This window comes from Mchenga conophoros, linkage group LG1 (assembly GCF_057382185.1).
Source record: "Mchenga conophoros isolate Kocher_MC1m ecotype Shallow Benthic linkage group LG1, M_conophoros_male_GT1.1, whole genome shotgun sequence".
Lineage (NCBI taxonomy): Eukaryota > Metazoa > Chordata > Actinopteri > Cichliformes > Cichlidae > Mchenga > Mchenga conophoros.
In genome coordinates this window covers 25,538,288-25,559,666 of record NC_140526.1, presented here as the reverse complement: position 1 = coordinate 25,559,666, position 21,379 = coordinate 25,538,288, and the positions used below count along the sequence as shown (strand labels likewise).

At 42.1% G+C, this 21,379-nt stretch overlaps 1 protein-coding gene across 2 annotated transcripts; it reads left to right on the top strand.

The window, feature by feature from the left end:
* Positions 1-1,259: 1,259 nt before the first annotated feature.
* On the top strand, positions 1,260-21,038 carry tmem255b (transmembrane protein 255B). Of its 2 annotated transcripts, none has more exons than XM_085280820.1 (9): positions 1,260-1,490; positions 2,148-2,290; positions 2,409-2,471; positions 16,309-16,398; positions 17,303-17,383; positions 18,198-18,283; positions 18,916-19,075; positions 19,349-19,492; positions 19,798-21,038. In XM_085280820.1, the coding sequence occupies exons 1-9, from the start codon at positions 1,427-1,429 to the stop codon at positions 20,041-20,043; spliced, it is 1,077 nt and encodes a 358-aa protein (XP_085136946.1). In that variant the 5' UTR covers positions 1,260-1,426; the 3' UTR covers positions 20,044-21,038. The 2 variants fall into 2 exon arrangements, with proteins under 2 accessions (XP_085136946.1, XP_085136936.1); XM_085280810.1 differs by having other exon boundaries at positions 19,346-19,492.
* Positions 21,039-21,379: the final 341 nt, after the last annotated feature.

Below are 21,379 nucleotides of genomic sequence, written 5' to 3'. Positions count from 1 at the left end.
AGTTTAATTCAGTGACAGCAAGGAGCCCAAATCATCACCCCTCCACCTCCGTGCTTGACAGCTGGAGTGTTTGTTCTGTGTGGTTTTTATTCAACCCTGAGCTGTGCTGTCATGTTCCTTTTAGAGAGAAGACACTTTCTCCAAATAATCCATACTGTCATGAACTTTAACATAACACAACTACAAGTGCTGACCTTGGTGTGAATTTGCTGGTACATCCACTCCTGAGAAGGCCAACAGATGTCTTGAATGATTTCAACTCTCACTGTGGAATAATAGACTTTAAATTGTCTTGATGCATGCTCAATCATCCAGGTAAGTAAATCTCCAAACATTGATTCTGTTCATCCTGACGTCCAGATGAACAGTATCAACTTTTGGAGACTTTAAATTGTAAAGAATTGATAGTGTTATAGTTTTACACTATTTTACACACTACAGTTTAAGCACCAAATGGAAAAAACGAATACCTGCACATTATATCCTAACATGAAAAAGAGTACACAGTGATAAAGGTCTGATTTGTGGTACCTCAGCTTCCTCCCACGGTCCAAAGACACGCAGTTAGTGGAGTTATGTTAACTGGTGACTCTAAAGTGACTCTTGAGAGTGAATGGGTGTCTGTCTCCCTGTGTTAGCCCTGCGAGAGACTGGCGACCGTTCAGGGTGAAGCCCGCCTCTCTCGCCATATGGCAGCTGGGATAGGCTCTGAATTTAATAAGCTGGAAAAAAATGTTTGAGTCTTTGAACATATTTACCTTCATGAAAAATCAAATTTTAATGTCCTACATATGAGCTTATTTATATTTAACCGACAGGCAAACAGGATGGGCAACAATTTCCAGAACATCCCACGAAGTGTCCTCACCTCATAGGTGTGTTGCTAATTCCAATCTTAGCCGACGGAGGGCGCTGCAGTCCTATATTTCTTTTACATCTACAGCAAGTGCGCTGCATCCCGACCAGGTGTGATCCATCCGTCTGCAAACATCAACACTCAGCAAGCATACATCAAACCCTCTGTTGCATCACATCGTGCGTAAAGTTTGATCGTGTAATTACTTTCAGCATAAATCAAATCGGAGATATATATCGACTTATGTAAAATCAATAACTAAATAATTGATCACCGAGGTGAATACAGGAAGCTGATTGGCCTCTCTCTCTCTGTGTGTCGCTCTCCTTTTAAGGCTTCAAGTAAAGTTGAGCCCTCGTGAGCTCAGAGGCAGTCAGCTGTGATCAGACCCCACATCTGGACACTGAGTGGATTACAAGAAGAAGCCTGCTCGAACCTGCAGCCTCGAAGGGGATGAGGAGTCGGTTTTAAAGAGACAGAAAAGTCGAGAAATAAAACACTGCGAGAATCGCCTCCATCCTCCTGATCTGTCTCTTCGTTTCAGGGCAGATCCATCCTCGCAGAGTGAACATGCAGCAGCCCGAAACCCCGCAGATAAGTCGGCAAACTGCGCCTGAACCTCTGGATCCAACAGGTACACCTACAGTCACTTTCTCAGTCAACAGACCTGAAAATGTTACCTTTTAATTTATTTTATCTTAAAGGTTTTTATATTATTTTATCTTTTAGATTTATTTATATATATATATATATATATATATATATATATATATATATATATATATATATATATATATATATATATATAATCTTATTTATTCATCTAGGATTATTTGTCCAGGAAGCGTTTATGTGTAGTTAAATATCTGAGGAAAAGGTTGGATAACTCCTGCAGAGTTTAATTCTCAGATAAAAGGGACTTTATGTGAGACAAGTTCAGGAAAAAATAGATTTACTCACATAGTTTTATGCTTTTCCTTTTTTTAAATCCTGCTTTACTGCACTGTCATTTAATTTTCACTCTACTGTTCATTCATTGTTTTCCTTCTGTGTAATAAAAATTTCCTGAGCATGTCCTTCTAAAGAAAAACATCTCAAAAATGAGATGTGCTGCAAATGATAAACCTACAATAATAAAGAGACAAATGAAGGTGCCTTGACATTAACATGAGGCATTTCAGCTGCATGATTGCAACAGTCAGCAGTCTAAACCATCACAATCAGGCGAGTTGGGTGAAAGATGTTTCCTGAGTGTGTTTGAATGTAAAAGAGGTTTTCTGTCACCCTGCAGCTCAGTACCATCGTCGGAGGAGAACTGCTCTGTGGGTGACCATCTCTCTGCTCACACTGGGTCTGCTGGTGCTGACCGTAGGTCTGATCTCGGCCACTCGCACCGACAACGTGCCGGTCGTTGGACTATACCCGGGCATAATAGTGAGTGGCGGTCACCTTTACTCAGTTAACGTGCTCTCAGTCATGAAACAGACATTTCTGCTCCTCTCTCAGACCCTTCACGTGTATACTCACAGTTTCTGCTTTCTGTGCCCTGCAGTTGAGTTTCGGAGCATTTCTGGGTATTGTTGGCATCCACCTGGTGGAAAACCGCAGACCTATGGTGAGTGTGCTCCTCTTGTCAGATTCAAATGCGGATGATGATTTCAGTTATTCTTGTCCTCCAACACCTGTTTGTCTCCATGTAGACCTCCATATTCTTAAATAAGACCTCAAATAATCAGAAACTTTAAAAAATAAACTGACTGGTTATAACATTTCTGGTTTGATATAGGTATAAGTTTTTACTCCCATAAAAAAAAATCCCTCAGATGAAGTGACCAATATCCATCCATCCATTTTCTTCCCCTTGTCCAATTCATGGTTACCAGAGGCAGGGTAAACTGGACAGGTCAACAAAAACAGAGTCAAAGTGTTTTCTATCCAATATTCACACCCTGTGAATGCATCAGGAGCAACTCAGAGTTCAGTATCTTGCCCAAGGGTACTCTGCCATGCACACTGTAGCAGCCAGGGATCAAACCACTAACCTACCTAATTAGCACACGACCTGCCCCACCTCCTAAACCACACCTCTATTTCAAGAAATGATATCTAGCACAGGTTTTTGGAGGATTTTCTGCATCACTGGCTGATTACAGCCAAATTATTTGCATAAGGAGGAGCTGCAAGTGTACTTAAAATTATGGTGCATGTCTACATATATTTACCCTCAAACAGAAGCATCAGTTAATGTGTGTTTACATCACCACAGCCTTGTTGGGGGGTTTGCTCTCAGGTGATATCTTACATATGAGTGATTTATTCGGTGTATGGGAACATCTGGCTCAGTTATGTAAAATGTGAAGTTGGTCAGCTTCAGTCACATGCTGCTAGTTTGCACCGGTATGGCTTCATCACAGACATGTGGGTGAAGCAGGTGAAGCTGCACTGAAGCCTTTTTTTTGTGCGATTTCTGTCAGCTTTTTAATCTCCATCACACTCATCCTCTAAAAATGAGGCTTTGTTCCTGGAAAACAGGATATATATACATCACAAATTAAAGGATTATGTTACAAACTTTACAAATTCCCTAAACTGTTTTGTGGGAATTTGCTCTTATGAGCACGAAGCAAATCGGATTACTCACGGGAGGCCTAATGCATCCTCGGTCCTTGTGCCCGGGTTAGTGTGCGTGACAGGATTTGCGGTGAGAGGAAGTGAATATATTTTTCTCTGGACTTCAGTGACAAGAAGAGAAATTGGGTTAGTATTGGTCAGTTGCTGACAGCGCCCCTTTATTTGAGGCAGGGACACAGGTATTATATCCTCACAGTGGCTCTCTGTGCTCAAAGAAACGATCATGTTAAATGATTCAGGAGTGGTGATTACAGGTAGGCCTGTCTACAGAAAGATTAGAGCTTCTGAAAAACTCCACAGTACATAAAGTGGATTTCGAATGTGAATTAGGAGGTTTTAAAAATGGCCACAGCGCTGAGCTGTTTGTGTCGGCTGCCAACAAGGCCAACGCTGCCTCAAGACCAGCAGCAACCAGAAGCTGCGCTGTGACATTTAAGTCGGCCGGTCAGGATCACATTCACAGCACATGAAACCCAGCATGAGACTAAGTGTGTGACATCAGTGAGGTACCACTCCTCGTTTTTCACCTGCAAGTTTGTCCTGATTTTAACGCTCAGCTCATCCAGCTGTCGAGCTGAGGTCTGATTAGTTTTCTCAGCTGCTTCGCTGGATAACAGAGGTTATTCGGGCTGGCATGCTGGATGTTGTAGCTCTGTAACCCTCACAGGGGAATTCCTCAGTATTTAAATTCAAAGCAGAGCCTTGGTAGTGACTGTCAGCCTTCAGTCTCTCTGAGGCTCCTCAAACTGAACAGCAAGAAAACTAAACTGTTCCTGCTCTGGAAAGTGCCGGACCTCCTCTTTGACGTCTCATCATTTTCCCGAGGTCAGCAGCCCATGTGTCATTCTGGACTCCACCCTCTCCTCCTCACCATCAAAAATCAAATTCATCTCCAAATCTGCCTTTTTTTTACCCCCTGTTGATCTCCAATCAACCATCGATTTCAAATATTGCAACTAAAATCATTCATGCCTTCATCTCCTTCCTCCTCGACGGCGTCCTGTTTGCTTTCCCTTCCAGACCTCTGGACGAGCTGCAGCATGTTCTCACGGCGGCACATCTCGCCCCCACCCTTACGCCTGACTTAGACTTCTGAAATCTTTTTAGAGCCTAAATAAGCGGCTGGCGTTGTTGCCACTGTTGTTGTGGAGGTAAGAGAAGGAGGGCTCAGCTAAGTGCTTGTAAGATTAAAGCACTGTAATCCAGTCGGGGGCGTGAAATTATGGCCCCACAGGCATAAAAATATTTCACATTTCAGTGTGCTGCGTGTGGAAAAGTGCGTAAGTTGATAAAGCTAGCTGAATGTAGGCTGATTGGATCCTGGTCTAGATTACTGAATGGCAACGGTGATAAATGACCCTTTGTCATGTTTGGTTTCTGAGAGACTCGGTATGATAAGGGTGTTTTCAAACCACAGAAGGTGTCGAAGCTAAAGCAAATATTTGATTACACAGGGTTTTCTTATTAATGGAGGAGTACGGGCGTGGTTGATGACGGGTGTATTAAAGCTGCATTTGAGATGAGGGCATCGGATTTTGTAAAGACATTGCTTCTGCGTTTGGATGTGTCCTTTTATTTCATTTCTTTGGTTTTTTCTGGTGCGTGAAGGAGCTCCTGTCTAATCAGGGTGCAAATAAAGATAAAGGTTTTGTAGATAGGAGGTGAGGAAATCTGCCCCCCTCGCTGTAGTATAACAAACAATGAATTTAGCAAGAAGCAAACGATCCAACAGACTTTGTGAGTGAGTGAATGGGTGTATGACGCACTCAATTAGGCCTCCGGGTCATCAGGTCTCAGGTAAACGTTTGGCTATAGCAGCCGTATTTGTCAAATGATCGTGTGCTAAAGGGAAGTGAGTTAGATTCAAGTAAACTGTGTCCTAAAACAGATCAATTCTTTTTTCCTGTCCCTGAATGACTGCACCTGAATTTCTGTGTGTTTGTGTGTCTGTGCTGTGAATTTTTCATGTGTTGTCCAGGTGTCGTGGACCTGGTCAGATCACATTGGCTCTGCAGTGTATCGTATCTGATCTGGTCTACCAAGATATCCTTGTGCTTGTTCACATATGTAAAGAAATGTAGCATCTGTGTGTGTGTGTGTGTGTGTGTGTGTGTGTGTGTGTGTGTGTGTGTGTTTACGGCCCACAGGGTCCAGTATAAACCTGCTTTTAAAATCTTTATAAAGATCTGCAGTCCTCGTTGTTTCAGTTCTCAGACTGTGTGGATTTAAATGTGTGGACAGCAGGAAAGACACCGAAAGCTGCCGTCTCTGTCTCTCTGGCATCACTCCCAGCTCTGTGCTTTAAACTTTAATGGTGTGATCGCTGGTCTACGGTGTCTCTTATAAGGCACGGCTCTCACGTAGGTATCTTCTTCCCTCTTGCATCTGAGGCTTGTCCTGTAACACGAGAGCTGGCTCGCAGAGCGAGGCCGCTCATTAAAGAACAACTAACTGTGCCACAATGCCGCGGACACCTGAGAGCACCGGAGCCTGCCTCGCTTCCTGGGTTGGCCAACGCTTTTGGTCCTTTGACTTCATACAACAGCAGATGAAGATTTTGATGTGGTTTGAAGAGAAGTGATAAGCTCATCTACTGCAGTCAAACAGAAGTTTCCTGTTTGAATGAAGGTTTGTAAAATCAAATCAAATCAATTCAAATTCAAATTCAAATTTTATTTGTCACGTACACAGTCATACACAGTACGATATGTAGTGAAATGCTTGGACAACTGCTCGTGACCTAAAGAAAACAAAAAAGGAAAAGGCTATGAATAAGATAGGAAATAAATATGAAAAATTAAAAAGGGTAAATTTAACTAAGAAGGAATAAAATATAAATTAAGGTTAAAAATGAAATAACTGTACAACACAAATTAGAATGAAGGGTAAATTTAACTGGGAAGGAATAAGATAAAATATATAAATTAAAGTTGAAAATAAAATAACTGTACAACAAAATACACAATATAGAACTATATAAGAATGTATGAAGAAATCTAAATATAAATAAATATATACACAATAACAGCAGCTGTACAAGTATTAACCGGAAATGAAGAATATAGTGACCAGTGTTGTGCAAAAAAACAATGTGTGCAAAAACAATGTCCAGAAAGTCCAGTGTGTGTGTAAGAACCATATGTGTGGGTCAGTACTGTGTGGTGGTGTGATTGAGAGACCGTATCGCCTGCGGGAAGAAGCTCCTCCTCAGTCTCTCTGTGTTGGTCTTCAGGGAGCGGAATCGCTTTCCTGACCTCAACAGAGAGAACAGTCTGTTGTTGGGATGGCTGAGGTCCTTCACCATCTTCCTGGCCTTGGTCCAGCACCGCCTGCTGTAGATTGAGTGCAGGTCAGGGAGCTCGGAGCGGATGGTGCGCTCAGCTGACCGCACAACCCTCTGTAGAGCTCGTCTGTCCTGCATGGTGCTGTTCCCGAACCAGGTTAAGATGTTTCCCGCCAGGATGCTCTCTATGGTGCACGAGTAAAAGTTCCTGAGCACCTTGGAGGGCAGTTGGAAGTCTCTCAAGCGTCTGAGGTGGTAGAGACGCTGTCGGGCCTTTTTCACCACGGTGTTGATGTGACAGGACCATGACAGGTCCTGCGTGATGTGAACTCCGAGGTATTTGAAGCTGTCCACTCTCTCCACTGGGCACTCGTTGATGACGGGGGTCTGGTAGTTCCTCTCCTGCTTAGTGCTGAAGTCCACTATCAGCTCCTTTGTCTTACTGACGTTTAGAAGGAGGTTGTTCCTCTGGCACCAGTTCTCCAGATTCCTAATCTCCTTCAGGTAGGCCGTCTCGTTGTTATCAGAGATCAGGCCCACCCAAATCAAAGCAGCTAAAATGAAATTTTATAGCAGTTTTTATGCACATTAGAATTCTCAGGTGAGGTTGACATACTAAATAAAAATAACAACAAATGATAAGTGGTAAAAGTGACCAAAAAAGTATTATATAGAAAATACACAGACCTATGCCTGCTTAACTTTCTTTAATGCAAGTATCTATTAAGCCAATCTCGTGGTAGAAACTCAAAGCATTTAGGCATGTAGACATGATCAAGATGACCTAGTGAAGTTCTACAGCTGCAGCAGACAACACTGGGTGGTCCTGTCAGATAAAATGAACAAGGCCCACCAAAGTTGGACAACAGAGGATTGGAAAAAAATTGCCTGGTCTGTCTGAGTCTCAATTTCTTTTTCAACATTCAGATGGAAAAGTCAGAATTTTGCATAAACAGCATGAAAGCAGGGATCCACCCTGCCTCGTATCAGCAGTTCTGGCTGCTAGGGCAAATTTTCATGGCACATTTTGGGCCCCTGAGCTCAAAATGAGCATTGCTTAAACGTTACAGCCTACCTGACATGGCCATCCCTTTGTGAGCACAGTGTACCCATCTTCTGCTTCCACCAGGATAACACGCTGTGTTGTAGAGCTCACATTAGCTCAAACTGATTTCTTGAACATCACAATGAGTTCACTGGACTCAAATGGCCTCCACAGTCACCAGATCTCGGTCCAATAGAGCAGCGGTCCTCAACCCCCGGGCCTCGGACCGGTCCGTGAGTCGTTTGGTACCGGGCCGCGAGAGTTGAGACTCAGGTGTGAAATGTATGGTTTTCAGGGGTTTTATCGGTTTTCAGCGTTATTTTGTTATCGTTTTTATCGTTAACTCGGTTTTCCTGGGTCTTTTCACGTGTGTTATGAATAAATCTTCTTTTTTTCGGTACCGGTACTAGTTTTATTTTGTTGTATTTATCCGCGACACCTCAAAGGCCGGTCGGTGAAAATATTGTCAGGCATAAACCGGTCCGTGGCACAAAAAAGGTTGGGGACCGCTGCAATAGAGCAGCTTTAGGATGTGGTGGAATGTGAGATTCCCATCATAGATGTGCAGCTGACACACTTGCAGCAACTTTGTGATGCTGAGATGTTGACATGGACCAAAATCTCAGAGGAATGTTTCTAGCAAACTTTGAAACTTCCATGTCAAAATTTGGAAAATTAGACAAGGACACAGAGCTGTGTGTGTTTTTGTGAGGAAGGGCAAAAACAGCTAAATCAAACATGCACAGCTAACTGCTTTATCACAGAATAAAGACAACAATAAAACAACAGCAGTGAGATGAGCAAATTACAGAATATCTATGAGGCAAAGAAAGAACAAATATTAAAAAACACTAAGTGAATATAAAAGGCTCACACAATATAAACATGTGTGTCTTTATTTATTTATGTAGCTGAGACTCTGCTATAGTCTACATTAGGACCTTTTCGGACTCATCTTTAAAAATGTGGCAAAAAGCCACCTGGTTGGAGGTCTGACACTTTGGGTGCAATAAACGCACATACTTTTCCGGTTTTCCAGTTTTGAAGGTTGATCTTCCCACCCCTGTTAGTGTCTGACTGACCTCACCTGTGCCTTCTTTCCCTGTTCATTTTATGCGTCTTCTCTCCCGTTTCTGTCCAACTGTTGATCCCTTTTCCTCGTGATCTAATTCAAAGTAAGCTAAAGGGAAAGCTCTCTCTGTCTATTTGTTGAATAAAGCTTTACAAATGTTAATGACTCGTCCAGCCACGTTTCATTTTGTCCTTTGTGACGGACTGTGAAGCGTGAAAATCTGTCTGTAAAAAAACCCTCCACTTCTATCTGCTCTCACACATCCAGTGTGATAACAGGCTTCACTGCCCTCAGACCCTGTAATGTTTCTTTATGACCACACGCTTCACGTGGCTCGTGTTCGTTACCCCGGTGGCCTCTCCCATAGGCACTGCCGGTATCTCACACGCTGCCGTCCTCATGGTCACCTTGCAGCTTCCGAGAGAGGAGCGGCGGGCCTTTAAAGGGTCGTATTTTACCCAACTGGCCGGGGGACGATTGCTTCTTAATAGCGGTGTGTTCAGCTGGTGACATGATAGCACACTGGACCACTGAGCAGGGGAGGAAGTCCTTGCAGAGGTCAGCAACTTTGCTTACATAACCTGATAGGTATCTTTACCCAGGTTGTAAAATTCCTCATTTTATGTTATTAGTGTGTGTGTGTGTGTGTGTGTGTGTGGGGGGGGGGGGTTCCTCTCTGTGTTTCTTTCTTCTTCTTTTTTCCCTGTCCTGTCCAGCAGTTTAGCAATCAGAAGGCCAGAAAATGCCAAACAGATTTACTTTCACAAGTTGAGCGTAATGGCATTCGCTATAATGGTCCACTTGATAGCTCTATTTTATTGGGACTTTATTTGGATTTTTTACTTTGGATTGTTACAACCACAATGGACAAGACCAGGGGATATGAAAGAAAGAGAAGCTGGAAGGAAAGTTAACAGAAAGACAGGGAGAGAAAAATAGAGGAGAAGAAGAAGATGAGAGAGAGAAAACACTGAGAATCTGCTTCAAACAGCAGAGAAACCACGGCAACAACCAACATAAATAACAATGACATTGTTACTGAGAAGCACACAGTACTAATAATACAAGATATTTTTAGAGGCAGCAGCAGCCCAAAATAGTGTGTGTCTGGGTTAGAGATGGACCGATCCGATATTACGTATCGGTATCGGTCCGATACTGACCTAAATTACTGGATCGGATATCGGAGAAAAATAAAAAATGTAATCCGATCCATTAAATATCACGAAAGCAGCTCACAAAACTTGCAACACGCCGTAACTCACCTCAGAACGTTAGCACGTCGGAGCAGTATGCATCACGTGATAGAGCGGCTGTGGCATGCGGGACCTGTCGGTGGTCTGGATAGCAACCTGGCATTTCATCTCCGACAAAGTTATCCCCGAGAGAAGTAAAGCAAGTGTGTAAGTCCATCTCTGAATGTTTGTAAAGCATTCCTGCGTTAAGCTTAACGAGCGACTGCCTCTCGCTCTCCGGCTGCTACTTCAATCGTGAAACTGCTTAAATGATCAGCTGATCGGCTTTTCTGTCACGAGTCCGTCTCTCTTGTTTGTTTTTGGCCCACTTTGCACCAGAAAGAGGAAACCAGCGGCTGAACAACAGCAGCACGTTTAAGCTTGATAAGCTGTTGTTAGAATTTATTTAATATTACTTTCTACTCCAGGATCTTTTTCTACGTAGCTGACGCTGGTAACTGTGCAGGGGCGGATCTAGCAAAGTTTAGCCAGGGGGGCCGATAGGGCATTAACAGGGAAAAGGGGGCACAAAGACATACTTTTCTTTCTTATTCTCATTTAAAATGTCTAGCTTTTAATAAATAATTATCTGACACACAAAGTTTTAATTTGATGTAAAATGAATAGAAGTCAATTACTGTACATAGTGACTATTAAGTCTAATATATATACCCTAGTAAGCTATAGTACATTTTCCTTTGGGAAGGTACCATCTGTGCAGTCTGCAATTTTGTTGAAGAAAGATGTTGAATCTATTTAATATTTCTTGAAAAATAATTGATTTCTGTGCATTTTTTTTCACACTGCATCAAATTAAGGTTGATTACGTCGATTAAGCATCATGAGGTGGAGCGTGAGGGGTGGTTCCCTATTTTTTATTTATTTATTTTTGTTGTTGCTGGGAGTTGGAACCCTATTAGTTAGGTTGCTTAATATTTACGCTAAGTACTCTTTAAAATACCAGAATAGGGAGGATGGTGTAGGTCTAAGTTTATTAGATTGATCAGTATTGCTGAACTATGAAATATTTTTTTTGTATACAGGTATAACAGAATAGCTTTAGTGTAGTTGTTGTTTTAAACTTGAGTATGAACTTGCAGACTTGCAAAATGCAGCAAGATATTTAAAAAACAGCTTTGTTGATTAAAAAACACTATATCGGATTCATATCGGTATCGGCAGATATCCAAATTTATGATATCGGTATCGGACATAAAAAAGTGGTATCGTGCCATCTCTAGTCTGGGTACCGGTATACGTTAGCACTTGTGTTCATGAGGTTTCTCCATGTAAGTGTCTAACAGTGGGTGTGGGAAGCCACAGCCCCGCCCTCCAGGACCTGAGGAAGGCATGGAGGGGACCTACACCTAGCAAACCTCCAGACGCCCCAAGCCCTTACCCCCTCTATATTGGTTAATGCTAAGATTATTTTTATTTTTCCAGTTCATGAGGTCTTCTTAGAAATGCATAAGGCGGACTGTGTTCATCTCCATAATGACATCATCTAAGTCGCCAGAAAAGCAAACTGAAGGGGAGGCTGGAGCACTTTGATGGGTTTCACATATCCAGCACCAAAACATGAACAGGTGGACGGAACCAAAGAGCACGGATGTAATTGTCAGGTGTTTTCCCTTGACAGCGTGAGCAGGTGTTAGATGACATAAAACCCATCATGAACATCCATCGACCTGTGTAGTGCACTCTGTTCGTGATTTTGTATTGTATTAATTGGAGACTGGGATTTCTAGTCATTTAAAGACTCAGTCATTTTTTTTAAAACTCCCACCATGCTGTCAATGATGCTGTCCTGAGATGTATTGTAGCCTGTTGGCTAAGATGAAGTGGTGAAAGTTAGGCAGACCTTGTCCTCCTCTATCCTTGGTCTTCTGTAGTGTTTTTAAGCTAATACATGGGGCTTCATCTTTCCAAAGGGTGAAGGTTTACTCTGGATCATTGAGGATAAATGACTGATTCTTGGCAAAACCATTATTTTTATTGAAACGACCCTTCCCATGAGTGATATGGGTAGTGACTTCCATCTAGCTAGATCGTATTTGACTTTCTTTAAAAGTGGGATGTGGTTTAATTTAGCTAAATCTGTGAGCTTAGAATAAACAATAGCTAAATATTTAACTGGGTTTAGTTCTAGCTGTACTGAGCCTGTTCATTTCTTCAAATAGTCCAGTCTGACCAAGTTGATTGCCCCCAAAAACAAGTAATCTAGGCATCCTCGTCTGGAGCCAGCTCCATGCACATTCGATGTAACAAACCATAGTTTTGTGTGTGTGTGTGTGTGTGTGTGTGTGTGTGTGTGTGTGTGTGTGTGTGTGTGTGTGTGTGTGGCTATGCAATGAATGAATGAAAAAATAACTGATGTCCATCAGGTGAAAGAAGGTGTGGAACCGGAGATTGGGCAGGTAGTGTATTCACTCTATAGAGTAACTGTACTGTTGATAATGTACAGGGAGTGCAGAATTATTAGGCAAATGAGTATTTTGTCCACATCATCCTCTTCATGCATGTTGTCTTACTCCAAGCTGTATAGGCTCAAAAGCCTACTACCAATTAAGCATATTAGGTGATGTGAATCTCTGTAATGAGAAGGGGTGTGGTCTAATGACATCAACACCCTATATCAGGTGTGCATAATCATTAGGCAACTTCCTTTCCTTTGGCAAAATGGGTCAAAAGAAGGACTTGACAGGCTCAGAAAAGTCAAAAATAGTGAGATATCTTGCAGAGGGATGCAGCAGTCTCAAAATTGCAAAGCTTCTGAAGCGTGATCATCGACCAATCAAGCTTTTCGTTCAAAATAGTCAACAGGGTCGCAAGAAGCGTGTTGAAAAACCAAGGCACCAAATAACTGCCCATGAACTGAGAAAAGTCAAGCGTGCAGCTGCCAAGATGCCACTTGCCACCAGTTTGGCCATATTTCAGAGCTGCAACATCACTGGAGTGCCCAAAAGCACAAGGTGTGCAATACTCAGAGACATGGCCAAGGTAAGAAAGGCTGAAAGACGACCACCACTGAACAAGACACACAAGCTGAAACGTCAAGACTGGGCCAAGAAATATCTCGAGACTGGTTTTTCTAAAGTTTTATGGACTGATGAAATGAGAGTGAGTCTTGATGGGCCAGATGGATGGGCCCGTGGCTGGATTGGTAAAGGGCAGAGAGCTCCAGTCCGACTCAGACGCCAGCAAGGTGGAGGTGGAGTACTGGTTTGGGCTGGTATCATCAAAGATGAGCTTGTGGGGCCTTTTCGGGTTGAGGATGGAGTCAAGCTCAACTCCCAGTCCTACTGCCAGTTTCTGGAAGACACCTTCTTCAAGCAGTGGTACAGGAAGAAGTCTGCATCCTTCAAGAAAAACATGATTTTCATGCAGGACAATGCTCCATCACACGCGTCCAAGTACTCCACAGCGTGGCTGGCAAGAAAGGGTATAAAAGAAGAAAAACTAATGACATGGCCTCCTTGTTCACCTGATCTGGACCCCATTGAGAACCTGTGGTCCATCATCAAATGTGAGATTTACAAGGAGGGAAAACAGTACACCTCTCTGAACAGTGTCTGGGAGGCTGTGGTTGCTGCTGCACGTAATGTTGATGGTGAACAGATCAAAACACTGACAGAATCCATGGATGGCAGGCTTTTGAGTGTCCTTGCAAAGAAAGGTGGCTATATTGGTCGCTGATTTGTTTTTGTTTTGTTTTTGAATGTCAGAAATGTATATTTGTGAATGTGGAGATGTTATATTGGTTTCACTGGTAAAAATAAATAATTGAAATGGGTATATATTTGTTTTTTGTTAAGTTGCCTAATAATTATGCACAGTAATAGTCACCTGCACACACAGATATCCCCCTAAAATAGCTAAAACTAAAAACAAACTAAAAACTACTTCCAAAAACATTCAGCTTTGATATTAATGAGTTTTTTGGGTTCATTGAGAACATGGTTGTTGTTCAATAATAAAATTATTCCTCAAAAATACAACTTGCCTAATAATTCTGCACTCGCTGTAGATCAGCTCTTCCCAAACATTGTGTAAATGAACGAGGATTAGAGAAAAGGCTCAACGTTCTGAGCACTATCAGAATAAATCTTACAGAGGTGCTTGACACGCCTTTGACTGTTTTCATGTAGAATTAAAAAAAAACTGCTTTAAAATGTAGCAGATTAAATTCAGAGATACGGTAATCAAGTAAATTACTTCACACTTTACAGTTGCATGTCAGTAAAAGGATTCGACTGAATTACTTTCCCATCTTTTTAATGTTTCTTCCCCAAAGCGGCTCCTGAGAGTAGAAAACCATCTACAGTATGCCGCGTGTCTTTAATCTTTTACACTATTTGATTTTTCAGTATCAGGGGAGGTTTGGGTGGCATGGATATTTTATGCGCTGGCAGCTGGTGCTAAGGTAATGTGAAGTAATGCAGTTGTCAGGCTCTATTGTCTCTGCCGTTGGCCTCATCTCCCACTTGCAGCCCATAAAAGCGGAGCCATTTAAACCGCTAATGAAGCAGAGAGTCTGGACCAGTGGCAGATAAAACCCACCCAGAAAAGCTTATATTCTCAGCCTGCCTCTTATTTCACTTTGCTCAGGAAAAGCTCAGAATTAATATGCCTTCGTATCCATTTTTCCCCAAATAAACGGGACAGTGTAATCATCCGCAAACCTGTTTTGCTAAAAGAGTTTGATGATTTATGGAAAAGAAAGAACACAAAACAACATCCTGTTTTAATACCTGGAGCTGATTGTTGTGACCATCACGATCTACAGGGTCCAAGTTACAGACCCCATACTTGTTTCTGTGGTTGTGAAAGGTTCCTCCTCTAACGATTCCTTCATTTAGATCCAGCCTCAGTTTTCAGTTCATAAATCTGCTGCGATTGTGATCAGCTAACCTCTGGATCAGCTTGCACGTTCATCCCAATGAATGTTGTCTCAGCAGCTTTAAAGCTAACGCTAGCGTGTTCACCCTGAACTGGGTGAACAAAGAAATGGCCGTTTTTATAGAAGTGGTCCCCCCACCAACTGTTTCCATTTTCTTCTGTCATTTTCTAAATGCAAATTCAATCTTTTTCAAACTAACAGACAAGCTAGCAAAGATCCCCTTTTACATAGTCTTTAGACATGTTTTTACTAGCAGCCTGTCATAAAAACACACAGTTTGTTCTGATTTCCTTAAACTGAATCTATAAAAAAATGTTCACAGGCATAAATAGTATTTTTGTGCCAACAAGATGACTTCTAAAGTGCGACTAACCAAAAACTGAACAATTGGAAGACAAAAGACGGCGATCATAACAACTTCCAGCTTGTTAGAACTGCACAAACTATATTTTATATTCATTTATATACTGTTTTTCCATCTATGTCTGTACTTGTTGCCCTCTGTAAAACAGTAAGCCACTGATGCCAGATTATAATAAGCTACAAAAATATTTTTATTTTTTTCTTGCTTTTTGGTCTCAAACTACAACTACCAGAGAGAGAGAGAAACTGTGTTTCTGTGCAGGAGGTTCAGTCCTGGAGGAGCGATTGAACAGACAGTAACCAATGCTCGATGATAAAGTTTATGATCAGACATCTGTGATCAGCCAGCTGGGTCTGCTGGGCTGTGTGCGTGTGTGATATTAGAAAATGATTTTATCTAACAGAAGAAGCCTTATAGGAGACCCACGTGTGCGCTGCATTGTTCAGTTTGTCTGAGAAGTACAAATTTGAGTTTAGGATTCGGCTTTGTTTTCTGATGGTTAATTAGGGGAAGCATTATGTCAATTTGATGTCCTCACAAAGATGTGAAGACGAATATGTGTGTGTGTCTGCGTGTGTGGGAGAATTGGACTGACCTTGCTCTGTCCTGCGTGTTGCTTCTTCGCCTGTAAATCAGCCACAAAGCTCCTCTGTGCTGGCAGAGCGAGAGTCTCTACATTGCCTTTATTGCCCTGCAGTCAATCAGCAGACATGCCAAGCTTAAATATGTGTGTGTGTCTGTGTGTTGAGTTTATAAAATCTTGTTTTTGCTTTTATTTAGATATACATGCATGCAAATAACACAAAAACACAAGCTGCACCTGCTCTGATAGTTTTGTTTTTGACTTACTTCTTATTTCTGTTTTACTAAATCGTGTCTCGTGACTCTCCTCTGTGCTTTCCTCCCTTCGCTTCTCTTTAAGCTGGTGTCCTCGATAATCTTCATCAGTGTCGGAGTCATCGTTGCCTGCTTCTGTGCCATCGTCGATGGGATAATTGCTTCAGACTTTATTGTAAGTATCACTTGTATTTGACATAAACTCAAGCAGGCATCCTCACAGACGGGGTTTAACCACACATGCTGAGATCAAAAGGTCAGATCAAGAAACGTGTGGGTGCAAGGTAGACCAACTAATCTCACCCTGCAGCGAGCTGCTGTGCGACATGAAAAGCTGTCAAACTTTCAGGATACCAGGCCTGATTAAATTCTTTGTGTCACAGAAACTTTGATGACAACAATAAATCAGCTGGGATGTGATCACCAAACACTCTCACAGGTTAAATCAGAGTGTAGAGTTTAGCTTGTGTGCATTTTGGTAACACTTCACAACTAAAGGTGTAATTTCAATGTATTTTATTTGAAATTACATTGTAATTATATTTGCCTACACCTGTTTAAAGGTAGAAACACTAGAACAACAGAGTAACCAGTCAGGTTTTTATAGGAAACAAAGAAGTAACTACATAGAATTACATTAAATAGAAATGTTCTTCCTCACCAACTGTGATCATCCTAATTACATTTTAATTTCAAATAAAACACATTTAAATTCCATTCATTTACAGGGGAATTATCCCCTTTTATAAAGTATTTCTCGCAGTTATTTGTGTAAGGAGCCTCTACTTCCTAATGAGAGTTTCAAAGCTGGACCCCGTCCCCGTTATCGATCCCCGGGTGCTTATCAGACCTCTGCAGATATATTCATTTTGTGATCTCATGACTGTAAAAGTCACATTTATTGCACAGTCAAGCTCTGGACAGTAAGAATGATTTTATTAGCCTTCACGTTGCATAAAGTTCAGTAAGGGTTTTATTGAACGAGGTGGGTTTTGTGCACCGGGTAGAGCGGACGGTGCGCTGCAGCAGGGTTGCGGAGGATGTGATCAGGATGGATGTGTAACGGCTCTCTTTTTCAGGACATTACGCGTATGCAGAAGGGCATGTGTGACTTTCACCCCAGTGGATCTGGCTACGCCTACGACAGCTACTACACTGAGGTGATTCTGATATATGTGTAAACCCTGTGCCCCTCTTTCTGTCAGTGTGAAGAAGTTTAAATACACATTTAATAAAGTGTCATCTCAAGAGTGCGCCTCAGTTTTTCTACATGAGAAATAAACGCTGCTGTAGGCAATGAAGGAAATCTCCCAGCACAGCTCTCTGAGCTTAAAAAACACAAATAAATGTGTAAAAAATGTTTTCATAGCTCTTATTTACTTGATTTTTTTATTTACTTTACTGTGTACACGTGGTGAAATTCCTATAGCAGATAGTGAAAAAACAGCATTTATCTGTAATTCAAATGTTTATCTATTACTACATGACTTTGGTGTAGTATGAATGGAAGTGGGGGAGGTCTTCCTCAGTAGGACAAACTTATAAAAATACAATTAAAAATGTACGCCTACTTTCACATTTTCCAATAGTGACCAGATTAAAGTCTTTGCTGGGCCTGTTCTGAGCCCCCCAGCCTTATGTTTGACACCTCTGCTTTAAAGAATATACCACAGTACTGATTGTGTGCTCTGACAAACCTTTTAATGCTCAGTTTAAACTTTTGCAAAGGGTGCTGTGACACCTAGTGGTCAAATGATGTTACTACACAGATTTACTGGCTCACTGAAAGCAACAGCTTTCCGTCTCCCTCTGCAAATCAAATAAAAAGAACGTAGATGCTGTGGAAGCAATATGTTGACAACTTTGTGTGTGTGTGTGTGTTTGGTTATTGGTCCATGCAGTTCTTGTTTATCTGGTTTCTGCATCTGCATCTAACCCATCTCTCTCTAATTTATCCACTCTCTGGAGCTGCAGGTGATGTGCCACTCTTTTGAGAAGTCATGCAAGCTGAAAGTGAGGAGCAACACCTGCTACTGTTGCTACCTGTATAACTGCGAGAGGTGAGACAAACTCAAACTGCAGGTCTGCAGGCCATAACACAACACAGGTTTGTGTTAATTAACCATTTCTCTCCAGTTTAGTTTCAGAGGAGCTTTTCTGCAGGCCATGTTAGAATACCGGCCAACCACTTTTTTTTCTGTTTTCCAGTTATGAGCTTATAGTCTTCTAATAATAACATAGAGGCCAGAGAGCAGCAGGAAAATAGCATCCCAGACATGAGAAAGAGCTCAGAGAAACCCTGGAAATTTCAGCTCTTTCTTGTATGACAGCCAGCTCTTAAATCTTGGATATTTTAGCCTAACACACACACACACACACACACACACACACACACACACACACACACACACACACACACACACACGAGAAAGCGCTTTCAAAACATTCTCCCTGTGCCTTTGACCGCGTTACCACTCAGTCATAAGCCGATAAAAGGCTGTCTGGAAATAATAAAGCAAGAAAAAGTGATGGATGGTGTAGGAGACTCTTTGTTTTCTTGCCATCCTGGAAGGTTTGGGATAAAACAGTCTGGGATGTGAAATGGAAACTACAATAAGAGCCATAAAGCAGAACTTAAATAAGTTACACCTGCGATTTTCCTGCCATGTCACAACTTGTCCTTATCTTCCAGCCTGTACTCCTCACACTACTACGAGTTCACCGGGGTCAGCGGCTGCTGGGATGTGGTCCAGCTGTACCGCCTGATGTGGACCTCGGTGGTGCTCAACGTGATCGGCTTGTTCCTGGGCATCATCACCGCCGCCATCCTCGGCGCGTATAAGGATATCGTGGTGAGGAGTCCAAGAGGATTTAACTCACTCTGCCCCCACTCCCTCCCAAAAAAACAGAAACCCAAAACTTTGAATTCAGAGAGTTTAGAAGCAGTCACATGCTATGATTGGCTACATGCTTATTTGGTTAAATAAACGCATCAACTTTGAGCAGTTTAAACTTCCTGATGTGTTCCTGCATCTGTGTAAATGTGTGTTAACCGGTTATTTTAACAGCAGCTTGTTTTTAGTGATCTCTTTACATAAAGCATGTTTTACCCTTTCCTCCAGCAGAAGCCTGCTCTTCAGATCGCTCCCAGCCCAACGCCAGCACCTCACATCCTGTACAACCCGACCCAGCACATGCTCACCTACCCCAACTTCTGTCCGTCTGGGCAGGCTCTGCCCGCCTACCCCAACTACCCAGTATCCATGCAGGTAGGAGCTGAGGCCAAAACTAAGAGTGAAATACAGGGAGATGCACTCGCTACTGAGTGTACATTCCTGCCTACTAGCACTCTAGTATCAAAACAGCTGGTGATGGAAGTGAACTAATGCCTGTTACACATGAGCTGAAAGCACAGCTGTAGCTCATAACAGAGTCGCAGCAGATGTTTTGCACTGGTTACGTATTTCTGATCGATGGCTCAGGACTGATCTTTGCTGATATTTGATATCTCTTTGGCTGAACTTCCACATGCCTTTGCAGCCAACCACTTCCTGTTTCTCCTCCTCTCCCACAGCATAACACCAACCACCAGGCACCTGCTACTCCCCAGATGCTCCCTCCTGGGGGAGGCCCTGTCTCCTCCCCCTCCTCCTGCCCGTCTGAGGAGAACCAGAGCCAGCTGCCCTCTCAGGTTCTCCCCCAGCCACAGCCTCAGGGAGCCACCCAGGACCCAGGAGGCTACATGCTGACCCCCAACGCTCCGGTGCTCTATGCATCCTCCTACAGCGCCTTTGAGAAACCTCCACCTTACGCCTGCTGAGACTTTAGACAAATATGGAGAGCGTGCTGCAAACACCTTCACCTGGTCAGACTGACTGTAGCACAAAACATTTCAGAGACAGAGATTTCAATGATTTAAATGCTGCGTTTCACGTGTGTCTAATAGGTTTCAAGTGAAGTCAGACAGAGATTTATGGTTATGTAGTGTTTAATATGTAGACATGAGTCCTTTTAATATGTAGCCATCAAAGGAAACTTGCTTATTCACTCAGTACCACACAGCTCTGAAGCTCTGCACGGCAGCAAAAAGACCAGAAATGAGGGAAAAGTACCAGCACCTCTGAATCTGCTCGATTATTAACAAGTTTTCTCTTAAAAAAGACAAAAATTGTGAAGTGAAAGTGAATAAGCAAAATTTCTCAAGATGTCAAAGATTCTTTTAAGCCTAAGACTGGCCTTTGGAGGGCTTCAAACTGAGTTTAAATACTGACTGTGGTCTGGTTTCTGTTCTAAGTTGCAAGTCGTCCTGTGTATCGTCTCATTATACTGTACAGTTCAAAGGGCTTTCCTGAGAGTAAATTATGTTCATGTAGCTGTTATTTAATTATGTTTGTGTGATTCATTTAATGTGCACTTTACAGTCGATATGACCTCTGAGTTAGTGATCGATGCATGGGACTGCTGGACCTGTAAAAAATGCATAGTAAGGGCTTTATATTGAAAAAAACTTCACCTTTGAAGGAGTTCAACACTGACAAAAATACGTTTATTTGCTGTAATATCCGAGGCAGAGAGTCTGAAAACGGGTCTTCAAAGACTTTGTGTAATGTCTGTCCTCCACTTTTCAAACAAATCCAGGCAAACGGGTTTCAGGTTTTCCTGTTTTGGCCTTCACTCATCGGAAAAGCAAATAAGTTTATTTTTTCCAAAATGTTGAACTTTTTTTCAGTGCTTCTGTTAGGTTTTTTTTCACCTCAAAGGCAGACCGTGTAACTTCATAGTCTCATCATCTTGTTACATTCATAAGCAATAAAGCACAGCTCTGCATAACCCAGTGTGCTGCGCTGTAGTTCTGCTTTTTTCAGTGATATATTTGCTTGTAGTGACTGCTGTTATTAAACTGTAGAGTGAACCTACTGTGGTCATTCCCAGCTCCACTTTAGGTAGTTTAGCCATAATAACCCATGTTTTTAATATTCGAGGCCCAAATATAAATTTCTGAGTGGATTCTGAATGGAGCCACAAACTATATTGGAACTCTCTAATAAAGCTGACACAGCCTGTTAGGCATCAGTGTTTCTTCCAGGTATAAAATACTAAAAGATTTTAACACAAGTGACTATTTTGTAGTGGGCTGCAGTTACAGTTGTTTTTGT

Coding starts and splice junctions, on each gene's coding strand:
- tmem255b (XM_085280810.1), top strand. CDS start 1,427: ATGCAGCAGCCCGAAACCCCGCAGATAAGTCGGCAAACTGCGCCTGAA. Junction 16,399..17,302: donor TAATTGCTTCAGACTTTATT/GTAAGTATCACT, acceptor TCTCTTTTTCAG/GACATTACGCGTATGCAGAA. Junction 19,493..19,797: donor ACTACCCAGTATCCATGCAG/GTAGGAGCTGAG, acceptor CCTCTCCCACAG/CATAACACCAACCACCAGGC.